The following is a 13,213-nucleotide window of genomic DNA, read 5'->3' as shown; positions in this document are numbered from 1 at the left end:
CTGCGTAAACAAAAATAGTTACGTGGAGTGGAAAAGGGTTAATGACGCACCATCACTTGAGCACCAAGATTGCAATCTAAGTATCCGAAGTCAATTGCGTCAGTGGAGGGTACAAAATTCCAAAGTTCTGTATTTATTACTACATGGGGGTTCCGCTGCCCATCCAATCATCAATTTCTGATCGCTGGAGTGGGTAAAAAGTATATGTATGTAGATATATGTATAGTATGTATGTAAATGCGAATCTGTGACTGATTGAGCCCAACGTGGCAATCACGTTTTCATCCAGATGAATGAGTGCCACCTACAAATTGCATCAGAATAAATTACGGCTTACAAAGAAGTTTATATTTCATATTGTAAGAGTTATGGGGAATCTCAAGTTGAATACGGTGGATTTAATCGTACAAATATGACGTGTATTTTTTTTGTCAAAGGAACATGTATTGTATTGGCTGATAAGGATATTGTGGTAGGTTATACTTTCGGCTTATCGCGCCGCTTCCAGTGAAACTTTGCAGTTCTACAAATTTCCACAGTCTGCAGAAATCGGAAACTTGAGCTGGAAGCGTATCGAGATGCTATAGCAATACTTATGCGAAGTTTATACGTAAGCAAAAGTTTCGTCGAATCGATTTGAATTTCAAGTATGAAGGGAAACACTGGGTTGAATACCCGTTTTATCCGAAAACGTGCTTTCGAGAAGCTCTCAGTTTGGCTTATTAATGTTATGACTACTTAAAATATTCAAAGAAATCAAATATAAAACACATGGAAAATATCAAATATTTCCCATATCAACTACAATACATTATTCAAAAGTATTTCATATTTACTATCAGTTTTAAATTGCTTTCCCATGATGATTGACTGAGTGATTGACTAAAATTGATTGACAGCTCCTTACCCACCCTTTTTCTTAAATGAAAAGCAGCCAAATGCTAGTAGTAGTTACTGGAAAAACCCTGAAATTTGGTTAAATGAAATGCGATAGTATTTTGGTGGCATTAATGTAGTAATAGTCCCTTTTGGCAGAACACCTGTTTCAATTTTTATTTATTACCCCTCCTCAACCGCTCAAATTACATACATTTTTTTTTGTTCAAGCATTTTCCCGCTATTTCGTCATTTCACAAAAGTTTTCACCGCACTTCCCGCCTTTCATTTTGCGCGTCTTATCGATCAAATTCACTTGGCGCCGGGATTTCAGTCAATGCAACAGCTGTTCGGGGGGGGGGGGGGAATTGTATGATTTGGGGGTGTTTTGGGGCGCTTGGCTGGTTGACGAAAGGGGGGCAGTACGCAATCAAAAGACAGTCATTCCCGAGTGGAAATTTCCATTGCAATTTTTCGTGTAATTGAAGCGGCTTCACTTAACCCCAGAAGAACCCAATTGAATATATATTATATTATTATTATATTTTATTACAATACGGAATACATATGTGCATTTGAACCAAGACTTTTTGGCATTGTGATATAATTAGTTGAAAATTACAGCAAAAACAAGTAATATCCCAAAATATGGTTGGCAAATACATACGTACGCCACTGAATGAAAACTTTGGATCATCATAAATGTTGTTAAATGTGCTTCAAAAGTAGGTAAGTAATTGTTCAGAGCGAGCCCATTAAAAGTGCATTAATTTCATCGTTACATTCAGATTTGCCGGGTCTAATTGATCGACTCTGTGATTTTCACTTTTTTGGCACACCCCGATTGGCAGCACACCAGAACGACCCCCTTGGGCCTGCATGGGTTTAATTGCACAGCTGCGCTCTCGCTCGCACCTGGGCGGCACCTAGCTCTCGCTCGCTCGCTTGCTCACTATATGGTTTTATGTGATTTTCGTTAATGCTAATGGTTAATGTGGATCAGCGAACAAGTGCACAGTGGTTGCACTTGCTCGAATATCGTTGATGTCTTGGAAAATTTATTTATAGGTTTTGCTTCTTTCAAGCTGGAAATTCTATTTTTAATTAATATTACTTCTGTTTATTATTTCACTGTTTCGCCCACTGCAGCAGAAAGCAGAGCGACTGACTGACTTGACTGACTGACTCACTCACTCTCCCACTCACCGGGCTTACTCACCTCACCTACTCACGCTCTTGCTCTCCCCCTACGCCTCCTCTCCACCCCACGCCATCTCGCTCACACACGAAAGTGCAGTGGCAGCGACCGCTGCAGCTGAGGATGCAGCACCGCAGTCAGCGTTTCCATTGATTTCGCTTTGTTGTCGTAAATTGTTCGCTTTATGCTGATTGTTATTGTTTCGTTCTTGCTCTTTCTTTTTGTTGCTCTGAAAGAGAGAGGGGGGAGAGGGGTTTTACAGGAAGGTAGAGAGCAACAGAAAGAGGAGAGTCCAAAACAGGATTGCATGTCAGGTTTAACTTTTATTTTAATGGGTTTTCTTTTCCTTAAAATTATGTACAGAACGAGAGCGACAAAAAAAAAAAACAAGAGAGTATGCAAAGCAAACTTCGATTGACCGAATACTCAAATACCCTGGGAAATTAGCAATTTCAGCATAGTTAATTAATATAGAATGTGGATTATACAATTTCAAGAACCGAATTCTTTCAATAATCTCATGTGAAAATCAAAAATATATAATATACTATTATATATCTCTATAAATCAGACCCGAATCGGCCTCATTCCGCACTGGGTATTCCCAAGGGTACTCAAGCACGCCATATTACAGGGAATTTACTTAAGAGCAAGGTCTGCACTCCAATGAAGGACTCTGACCACGACTACGAACGATTGACCACGACCGTTTCCACGGATTGCATTTCCCCTGAAGCGGGATTGGCAGTGGCACTGGCACTGGAACTACCAATGCCGTTTTGAGTGCCATTGCCATTCTGGGTGGGGCTCTGGCCAGGTGGAGGTGGCTCCAGCGGTGGCAGACCCACCAGCTTCTCGCTCTCCCGCCACAACCAGTCGGCGGTCTGCATATTCCGGGCCCACGGAACCAATGGCCAGCGCATGCAGTCCGAGTAGTAGCCACCAGTGGAGCTCTCCAACTGCGGATCCAGCGCCAATCTCAGCGAGGTCTGGGCACCCGCCTTGGGTGTCTTGAAGAAGTACAGCGAGCCCGTCTGCAGGACGCTCTTCATCCAACCGGGACCGGCAAAGTGGCGATTGAGCTCGGTGCGCACCACGCCCGGATGACAACAGTTCACCGTTACGCCGGTGCCTTTGAGGATGTTGCTGAGCTTGAGAGTGAACAGGATGTTGGCCAGCTTGGACTGACTGTACGCCCCAAAGAACTTGCCGTAGTTCTTCTCGCTCATCAGATCCTCGCGGTTGATTCGCCCAAAGAGATGTGCCGCCGAACTAACCACCACAATGCGACTGGGCGAGCTGTGCTTCAGGCGATCCAGCAGCAGATTCGTGAGCAGAAAGTGTCCCAGATGATTGACACCGAACTGCTGCTCATAGCCATCGGCTGTGAGGGTCCTGGGACAGGCCATAATGCCGGCATTATTGATCAGTATATCCAGCCGGGATTCCTCCGCCTTGAAGCGCTCCACGAAATTCCTCACCGACTGCAGGGAGCCCAGATCGAGGGTGCGATTGAAGAGCTGCTGGTTGCGACTGCGATCCATGATATCCAGGCGTGCGGCCTCACACCGTCCGGGATCCCGACAGGCCATGTAGACGCGGGCACCCCGCTTGGCCAACTCGAGGACCGTCTCCTTGCCAATGCCCGTGTTGCAGCCGGTGACGATGACCACCTTGCCATCGATGCGATTGGCCTTCCGGTAGGCCGGTCCCTGGATGCACTTGCGCAGCAGCCACATGAAGAGCGATATGCCCAGGGCAATCAACAGTATCAACACGGCCCAGGCCCAGAAACCCCGGAAGCAGAGGGTCTTCTCCACCGATTCGGCGACGGGATCGAAACCAGGTGGGAATACTGTTCCTGGCACTGATCCTGGGGGCGTGGCAGCCTCCGACATAGCTGGCTAAGCGATGGATTCGATACTGAATCTCTGGTTTCTCCCGGCACTGTTCTTTTCCGCTTTAGTCGAATTCTACAAGAGAGTAAGAGAGTAAGAGAGAAAGAGAGAGAGGGAGGAAAAGAAAGTTGTAAGTTAACCCATTAAAAGCGAAAAAGGGGTAGGGTACAAAAGAAATAAGTCAAGAGGCGACGATTACCACCGGCGGGGAGGGACGGGGAGGGATCGGTTAGGTGAGCAAGTTGAAGGCCCCCCTGACCCCGAAATCTCGAGTGGTTTTGCACCTGAGCAACTGAGCAACTGGTTTCTCGTAATTCACTTAAATTGCTCGTTGCTGGCAAATCATTTTGGGTTTAAAAGTCGTTAGGTTTCATAGCATTACAATTCTGTCTAGAATCGGGCATTTTTTAAAATGGCTCAATCAAATTGAGCGCTTAGACTTTGGGTACCGGTTGGTATTGGAAACTTAATGAGTAATTGCTCTCCAGACCGAATTACAAATTCATAAACTATTCTAAGCTAGATTGTATTCAATTCCAATGATCGTTTATGCATTGGAATGTTGAGTGCGCGAGAATTCATTTCATTTAATTAACATTAAGCTGGCCTTGTTTTGAGTTTTTATAGAAACCTAAAACTATCTTAATTATTCAAATATAATTGAATTAAGGGAATGTGTGCAAGTCGGTCAAATTTCTAGCCAAAAGAACTTTCTCTATGGTAATGGAATTAACACCTGAACTTTTTCCTTCGGCCAAATAAGTTATTGATTTATCAAAATGGAAATTCCATTCGATTTTTGTACATAGCACTGAAGAAATGTTCTAGTTTCCTAAGAAAAAGACAATTTAAAGATTCGTTAGTCCACCAAAGACTTACCCGTATGAAAAGATATGTTTTTTTTTTAGTGCTGTAATAGTATCAACTAACAACTTTTTGGGGGGATGTCAGTCAGGTGGCGATTTCGCACATTTCCCATGGGCGGCCGACTATATTTGCTCGATCAGTTAGTACGTGTGATCTAGTACGGGAAAGTCTAGTTACTGGGCCACTGCCTCCGTGTGTCTAAGCCTCTCGCGCGATCTTGGCCAACTGACTGCGGTGGAGTCCAATTGCTCAGCGCCTGACTTCGACATCCAGCGGTTCCGAGCCGTGTTAACGCGTCAGAAATAACCTGAAAAAAATTATTCCGAGGCGTCTGTTATTAACATGCTGCCTCTGCCGCCGTTGCATATGCACTAGGGTGGACCTGATTGCCATCTTTGTGTAGGTAAATTACATATTATGTTGCTTGGGTGATGATAATAAACATCACAAAAAGGAATTTATTTAGAAAGGAGTGCTAAAAGGAATGACGGAACCTATGCGTATTAGTAATCACTCATACGCAGTGTTGCCAACTTCAGTTGCATACTTTTACAGAGACTTAACTGCACTATGGTCTCGAAATGTATTGCTTATGCATATTTACATGTTTTTAGGATTTAATTTTTAGAGATATTATTTCAGAAGGGGCTACGGGTCGTATGAGTAATATATATTATGTGTGACGTATTTTCTCAATCAGCCTATTAAGGTTCACCCTAATTGGTTACAGTGGCTCTCAGTCGGCGTCGCAGTCGCTGGTTGTTGTTGTTGTTGTGGCCAACATACCAAAGAAGAGCAACTTGGCTTGGCTTCAATTTAATTTCTTACCAATTTGCTCTGTTCGCCTTCTCCTTTTCTGTTTTTGTGTTCGACTTTCACTTGAAACGTTTGTTTTTTCTCTTTTCCCTCGGCCCGTTTGTTTTGCTCACACGTTCTTAAGCCGCGCTCGCTTCGATGCCTTTTACGGTCTTCTTCTTCTCTTTCGCTTCGTCTCTCTATCTCTCCTTTCGCATTCCAATTCGTAGCACGTTTTTGTTTTCGAATCGCTTAAATAGACAAGGCGATTAAGTGCACGGCAAGAAAACGATGTTGGTTCTAAAATGATCAATTTAAACTAATTATTTCAATTAATATGAATATATCCAATATTTACCAAGAAATTAAGCCAGATTGGCAAAATTTCCATTTGTAAAAATAGTTGTAAATACGTAAATTTAACCAAAGGTGCTGTTTTTATGTGTAAACGAGACAACAACAAGTTTGGTGTGCGGGCAAGGGGGGCTAGTCGAGGTGGGAGGATCACTGACTCCGCGTTGAAGCCAAGGCCAAAACGTTGTAATATTCATTTTCACCTGGGCAATTATATTTGCACTCAAAACCTGCACTTTGACTGTAATGGCAAACAATGAAAACGCCGGAAAGTGTCACATGGAAATGGAAGCAGGACGGAAATCGATAAATGCCGTTAATCAAAGGCTGGATACGGGTGAATGTCCTTGACACGGGCCAAAAGGCAAGTCGCAGGGGTCACGGGACCAAAACCGGCTTACATTTCCCCCCCTTTTCAGCTTTTTTGGCTACGTGCTGGCTCACACGTTTCAGAAAATCAGAAGAAAAAGTTCAGCAGGAGAGTGGGAAAGTGGTGGGGATGATGGGGTAGGAATTCAGAACAGAGAGGAAACCGGATAACAGGATTGGCATGGGTGTGGTTGAAACAATTTCTTGTGGGGTGTATTGTATCCGTATATTCAGAACTTCAGAACTTATTTACTCACTTTCAAGCGATATTTTGGTATAAGTATTTCAAGCAGAACGCCTTATTTTTTAGAGATGTGCCCGTCTGTCTGCCTTTAAATAGCACAGTGAGAGTATGCTTAAGCATCTCTACTTTTTATAGAGGATCTCGTTCAGCGGCTTATCTACAGTTCTTATCGGCTGCAAAAGTCATACACAATTTAGGTTCCACACAAGATGGCCCGGCACACACGATCGGCAATCAGTGGTGTTTTGACCTTTTTAAACTAATGCACTGGTCGATTTTACACTGTAAAAGCAAAAAGCTTGCTAAATTCATTTAGTTACACGACTTTTTGTCCATGTATACTGGATAATCAAATAAATGCACAGGTAAATGAATTAGCGCATACTAAAACATGCACTTTTGACATGCAATAATTAAATAACTGTAATGGGTTTGAACTTTGCGAAAGGGCTAGGGTGGGAAGCCCCCTTGTGGGCCACCCACTCTACGCATATGGCGAGAGAAAAAGAGAGCGAGAACAGGAGAGCAGGCAATAGAGTAAATGTCACTGCGCTCGAGAGAGCGCGAGAGAGGCGAACTTTGACTAGGTCAGGATAACGGGTCCTTTTCGCGTCCTTTTCCTCGCCCTGCTCATTCGCGTTGTTTAATCGATGAGCAGAGCGAAAGCTGTGCCCTTTGCCTCCGGCCACACCCCCTGCAACGCCCCCCGTAATCCTTGCTCTCTTTCGCCGTCCCTTTCTAGCGAGATTTTGGGAATTTTCCACTGACAATGCAGATGGGCGATTTTTTTTTTGTTCGTTCTTGGCCGGTTTGTTCAATTGAGAACATTAATTCGATTCCTGATTGAGTCACATTAATTTCGATTGAGTGAACAAAAAAAGGAAAGCGGCGCGTGACTGTGGGTTTTCATATTGAAATGATTTATCTTAGTCTTAGATTCAGATTAAGCAGAGAAGCAACATTAAGCAATACAGGAAACATAAAATTTGAGCAAAAGTAATGTGCGTATATTTTTTATTAATATAAATTTAATAAAAAAATAAATATGGTCATAGAATGCATATTCTATGTAAATTGTATTTAATTCTCACGACTCGTACGTTACGTATTATCCTCGTTGGTTACACTTAAGTGCGCTTATCTCGTTCTCCACTTTCCGTCCATTTTGCTGTCGTCAGTTTGTCGCTAATTCCCGTTGACAGTTGTCGGCCACGCCAACAAAAATAAAAAACAGTGAATAAATGAAAACGAATGTCAACTCACCCCTGACCCCTGGCATCAGGATAAGCCACGTTAGTTGGTCCTCTGGGCCAGATGTGGTGACGTCAATGCAATTCGGGTTAGGCAACATCACCTTGATCTTGGGCTAAACAACAGATCGGGGTAAACAATGGGGGCTGCCAAAAGATTAAAACACGCGAAACGTAAACAACGACTATCAACGCAGGGGGCAACTTGTTGTTGAAACATTCTAATGAAAACTCCTTTCCTTGTATGCTTATTTTTGATCCTTTTCGTTATTGTATATAAAAAAAATGAGACAAATTGTCAGTCAAAGGGTAATCAAAGCATTGAGTAATGCAAATTCATAATAGAAAAATTCTCGGTGTTACACTCTGCAATTAGATAATCACTGAACTGACCAACCGCAAAAACGGAACCCACGTAATCAAATTACTCATTGCTTGGTGGCGGGAATGGGGCAACCAGGGGTTAATCAGCACAACACACACATTGCTGGCGTCATTGTTTCGCGCTTATAAGAGGATCGAACTGGAAATTGTTCAATAAATGTTCAATTCAGCATCACGTTGAATGCGGCACGCGCACAGCTCAAAAACGAAAAAAGGTTAAAACAATGGAAAAAAAAGAATGGCGGGGCAGTGGGGCTGCAGGGGGTTAATTCCAATAAAAACCTGTTGCATTGGCATAAACATAGAAACACAATAGTTTCCCCACCCATTCCCATGCCCCCACCACCTTTTTTTTAAACCGCCTGTCACTTGTCTTCAAGTGATTCGTAAATCAGCGAATAAAAAAAGATCGAAACGTGGGGAACAGAAAAACCTCACAGTAGCAAAAACAGATATTTTTTGTAGAAGAACCAGGGAAAACCAAGAAGCGGGAAAAAAAGAAAAGAATAACAAAATGATGTAAAATGATGTAAGGACCCTGCTTAGAATATACTATAAATCACTACTAATATTAATAATATCTGCAACAAAAGTTAAGCTTATTATGTACATGGAATATTATCCAAACATAATATTTAATAGTTCTAAAGATTTCCATCTATAAGATGTTGTATGAAATTGAATGAAATTGAATCTAACCAAAATCGGTATCAAGGGTTCTCAAATTCCAAGACTAGATATATCTATATAGTATGTATATTCCCCGACAATTAGGTTGGATTGCTGTTTTGTTTATGCACCGAGTGTGTTGTTTATGCTGACAATGGAGAAAACAAGCCGGCAGATGGGAAATTTCTATGGGTAGGAAGAGAAATGTATATAGATAGATGTAGCATTCGATTGACATTGGCGAAAGGAATTGCACAACCGCAGGTCAACAACAATGGTGATATAACCGATGACAAGACGGGCAAATCTCGCCTTACACACGAATCATCGAAATCACATTCATATCTGAGTAATGTACATATGTACATAAGTCAAATGGACATCACATGCACATTATACAGCCATTAATTTGCCCCAAAAACCATGACAGGGCCACTAAATCAAACAGATGACATTTATGAATGCATGTCATTAAACTATCTGATATAGTACCTATATGTATTTATGCCGGATATTTAGATGTCCAACTGCGTATCGACTTTTACAGCCGTGTGAATTTGAAAATCTGTTGGCTAACCAACTCGAACCGGATCCAGAAAACACCAGAATATCAAAAGATAACAGCTGACTGGGCAAATTGCGGGGATGAACAAACAGATAAGGCATCCACAAACCATAGATACATATGTACATACATACATATATCTCAATTGATTTCAAAGAGGCGGGGGATCTCAAGGGTTTGCTTTCCCAAATTATCTTAAGACGAGATAGAATCTGTTTAAAGTTTCATTACTGCTCTGCGAATATTTCTGCAACTCTAAGAATCATATTTTCATAATATTTAATCAAGTGCAACTGTGTTTGCATTGCACTATTGCCATTGATATTGGGTTTATGTACACTTATGTGCATTCAACCTAAATTGAAAAATCGGCAAAGGAATGGAAAGAGAACGTACAAATGTACATAAATAAATGTATATAAATATCTACATATATCGTTGTACATCTATTTCGGACCATCGCTCGATCGTCTTTTGATTAATTCTCTAATTGAAATTGAAACGCAGAATGTTTATGAAAATATTTCTATATAGGTTTCGCCTAGATTTGAAATGTGTGCCATGGTGTCGCATAGAAAGCATCCCCACAAATGCCCCACAAGTACAACACTAGATTTTAGCTATATGACACACGCCAAATTGTTTCAGGCAATTCAATTCGTCGCTGCTGCGTCCAAAGGTCAAGGTTGCAGCATCGCCATACCACTTCTGTTTCGAGTATATGCGAATCGGTGTGCAACATGCCAAATACTCTGTGTCTCTGCAACTGCGCAGTCAAGTTGCACAAATGTAGTCCCATTGGATCGGAGATCTAACCCTAGAGGTATAAAAATACAATGCTAGGGAACCTTAAGTGCTTAAACTAAGAAATGAGTCTGATTTACTACCCAATTAACTATGGCATTCTCTGTACTTCATCAGGAAAGAACTAAAACTAAATACAAACATGTGATAAAGTATAAAGTGTCTATCAAAAATAAACTCTTTTATAATGTGAGTAATATCGTTAGAATTGCAATCAAATTGATCTCTCTCTTTCTCTCTCTCTTTCTTCTATTTTCGCCTTTCTTCGCGCTGCGCTTCTTCTGCTTCCGCATGCCTCATTCCCATTCCCATGAAGAGTAGCGTGTGCGAGCGAGAGGCCAAAGGGCGCGAGTGGGATGGCGAGCGTGGTCTAATTGCGGCCGAAATGGGGTCTTCCCCTCCCCCACGAAACGCATTTTCTGCGCACTTGGCTGCAGCTGCAATTTGCTCTCTTCCTCCCTCTCCCTCTCACTCTCTCTCTCTCTCTCTCTCTCTCTTTATCTGTCTCTCCCTCTGCTGACATTTAAATGTTTTAGCGTGCAAAATAAAATTACATATGTAGGTTTTCTTTTCATATAGTTCGTTATTTTTTATTTATTTTGGTTTTTTTTGTCAGAGTTTTTTCTTTTCTAGATTGCCGTGTATGTTTGTGTAATTACAAAATTACTAGCTAAGAAAAAAAAAATCGAATAATATTAATTGTTGCTTAAAAGTAGCTGTTATCTAGGTAAATTTTTGTATATATAATTTTTTTACAAGTACATGTGTGTATATGTTATACGATACAATATTAAGTCTGTTTTCAGCTGCTTCGTTTTTCCTATTTATTTGATTTTTTTTTGATTTTGTTCGCAATGCTTTCAAAAGTATATTGTCAATTGCTCTTCGTAATTATGCAATTATAAAATGAAGGGTAAAAATCCGTGGTTCTTTTCTTCTGGTTGCTTGTTATTTTCCTAAGTGTTTTGTCTTGTTGTGGGTTGTTGCTGATGTGGTCTTTGTTATACAATGCAATTGGCAGTTGCAATTCTCTGTTTTCCTCTTGTCGCGAAACCGCAGGTACAAAAAAAGTTTGAATTATTTGGGAGAGGTTTTGGTTTGGGTTTTGGGATAGGTTCTATGCTCTCTATTCTATTTGGAAGCCTGGCATTCATAAATACATATAATTAATGTAATTATACATTTGGGACTTTAGCTTGTATATATATGTAGATATTTAAGTAGTTTGCATATGTACACCGAAATTGATTTAGGTATAGATTATGTAGATTATGCCCAATTTAATTTGCACCAACAACTCTGTACGCCAACTCACTTTCCTTTCTCCGGGGGTCAAATAATAACTAGGTTAAGTGACTCTTTGTTGTGACCCGACCCCCTTTCCCTCTTGGCTACGCCACTGCACTTCTCTTTCTCTTCCTCTGCACTTCGCTTCCAGTCTGTCCTCTCTCTCGTTCTCTGTCGCTCCGACCATCAACAGTACCATCTCGCTCTTATCCTGGCGATGAAGTGCAGCGCCGCAGTCGCATCTTCAGCCGGCTGCCGGCGCTCCCAATGCTGCTGCTGCGCCGTCGTCGACTGCGACTGCTGCTTCTGCTGCCGGTCAGCTGCTCCAAGGAGCTAGCCTCCGCCTCTGTCTCGTCCTCTGGCGGCGCAGCGCCTCCATGGGGGGAGTGGGCCAGGAATCTACAGTAACGCCGAAAGCGTATCCCCAAGCGACTGACCATGCCTCTCTCTCGTTCTCTTTGTGTTGCCGCTTCGGCTGATCTCGCGCACGCTTCCAGTGCCGTTGCAGCACTGCACTCCTCCACATCTCTTCCAGGCGATCTTCCTCTGGAAATGGCATCGGCACCGTCACAAACTTTCCACCCCGCTCCGTTGTTGTCGTTGTTGTTGTTGTGGGCAATGGAAAGGAGCGCCATGCGGCTGCTGGCATTGTTGTTGTCGTAGTTTTGGTTGTTGTTGCTGTGATTGCGCTGCTCTCATGACCGCTTACCGCTATCCTTGCGAAACGACTTGCGCAGCTTGTCGACCAAACGCAAATGAAACTTCGTATAATCATTGGAAGATTCCACAGCAGCAGCTGCAGCGGCCGACTGTTGTTGCTTTTGATTAATAGCGGCTGCCTGGGCGGCCGCCTGCCTTTCCAGTGCAGATGCGGTGTGCGAGCGGCTGGGCGGACTACTGCGCGTGGGCGACACCATTTGCTGCAGCGAACCGTGCGAACTGCGCGATGCGTTGCGCGGAAAAGCGCGCGAACTGTGGCAGCGCTGCATTTGCATCCTTTGGTGGGCGGAGGACACGCCCAGTTGACCGTGCGATGGTGAGGTGGCGAAGCTCTCCGACTTGCATTCGGACACCTTGCGGCGTCGCTGTTGTTGTTGTCCCTGGGCGGGCGTTCCAAGAGCGGTGGCCAAAGCCGTTGTACCGTTACTACTCGCATTCGAACATTCGGACGTTTTGCGGGAACGCGTGTCCTTGTAAATATCGTAATTGTTCTTCATCACGGGCATCATGAACGCCATCTCGATCACTTTCAGCTGCTCGCCTTATTCCTCTCTCTTTCAGAACACAAAACAAAAAGAAATAAAACGGTCTTTCGGCTCGTTTTGCTTGGATTTTCTTGTATTTTCGTTTTCTTTTCGGTTTTCGTTCTTCACTTTTTTCTGTTTGGTTTTTGCGGGGGAGAGTTGTGATGCGCGCACCTTCACCGTTCGATGGCTCTGTTCGTTTTGAGGCCGTCCCGCTGTGGCCGCCTCTACTTATACGCTGACCGACTGGCGGGAGAGTACACTGAGAGAGTGGCGAGAGAACAAGAACCTGATGTAAGTGCATATGCTAGCGAAAACTCTTTTAAAATGTATTACTCATACGCATCGTTGCACTTACTCATATTTACTCTACCTACAACATATTCGACAATCTAATTACTTATACGCA

The 13,213-nt window shown here is 42.8% G+C and overlaps 3 protein-coding genes across 3 annotated transcripts; all 3 read right to left on the bottom strand.

The window, feature by feature from the left end:
- Window positions 1–2,384: 2,384 nt before the first annotated feature.
- On the bottom strand, window positions 2,385–5,903 carry LOC6612279 (retinol dehydrogenase 12). The gene is made up of 3 exons (XM_002036753.2): window positions 5,668–5,903; window positions 4,852–5,146; window positions 2,385–4,047 (listed from the first exon to the last, which is right to left on the bottom strand). The coding sequence occupies exon 3, from the start codon at window positions 3,970–3,972 to the stop codon at window positions 2,761–2,763; it is 1,212 nt and encodes a 403-aa protein (XP_002036789.1). The 5' UTR covers window positions 3,973–4,047; window positions 4,852–5,146; window positions 5,668–5,903; the 3' UTR covers window positions 2,385–2,760.
- A 5,199-nt stretch (window positions 5,904–11,102) lies between these two features.
- Window positions 11,103–12,222, bottom strand: LOC116802166. The gene has a single exon (XM_032725573.1). It carries the CDS (start codon window positions 12,193–12,195, stop codon window positions 11,767–11,769), a length of 429 nt encoding a protein of 142 aa, XP_032581464.1. The 5' UTR covers window positions 12,196–12,222; the 3' UTR covers window positions 11,103–11,766.
- LOC6612280 lies at window positions 11,136–13,021 on the bottom strand. Its single transcript, XM_032725572.1, has one exon. It carries the CDS (start codon window positions 12,796–12,798, stop codon window positions 12,256–12,258), a length of 543 nt encoding a protein of 180 aa, XP_032581463.1. The 5' UTR covers window positions 12,799–13,021; the 3' UTR covers window positions 11,136–12,255.
- Window positions 13,022–13,213: the final 192 nt, after the last annotated feature.

This window comes from Drosophila sechellia, chromosome X, assembly GCF_004382195.2.
Source record: "Drosophila sechellia strain sech25 chromosome X, ASM438219v1, whole genome shotgun sequence".
Lineage (NCBI taxonomy): Eukaryota > Metazoa > Arthropoda > Insecta > Diptera > Drosophilidae > Drosophila > Drosophila sechellia.
Note: the sequence above shows the minus strand (reverse complement) of the source record. Positions and strands in the feature narration are given on the sequence as shown.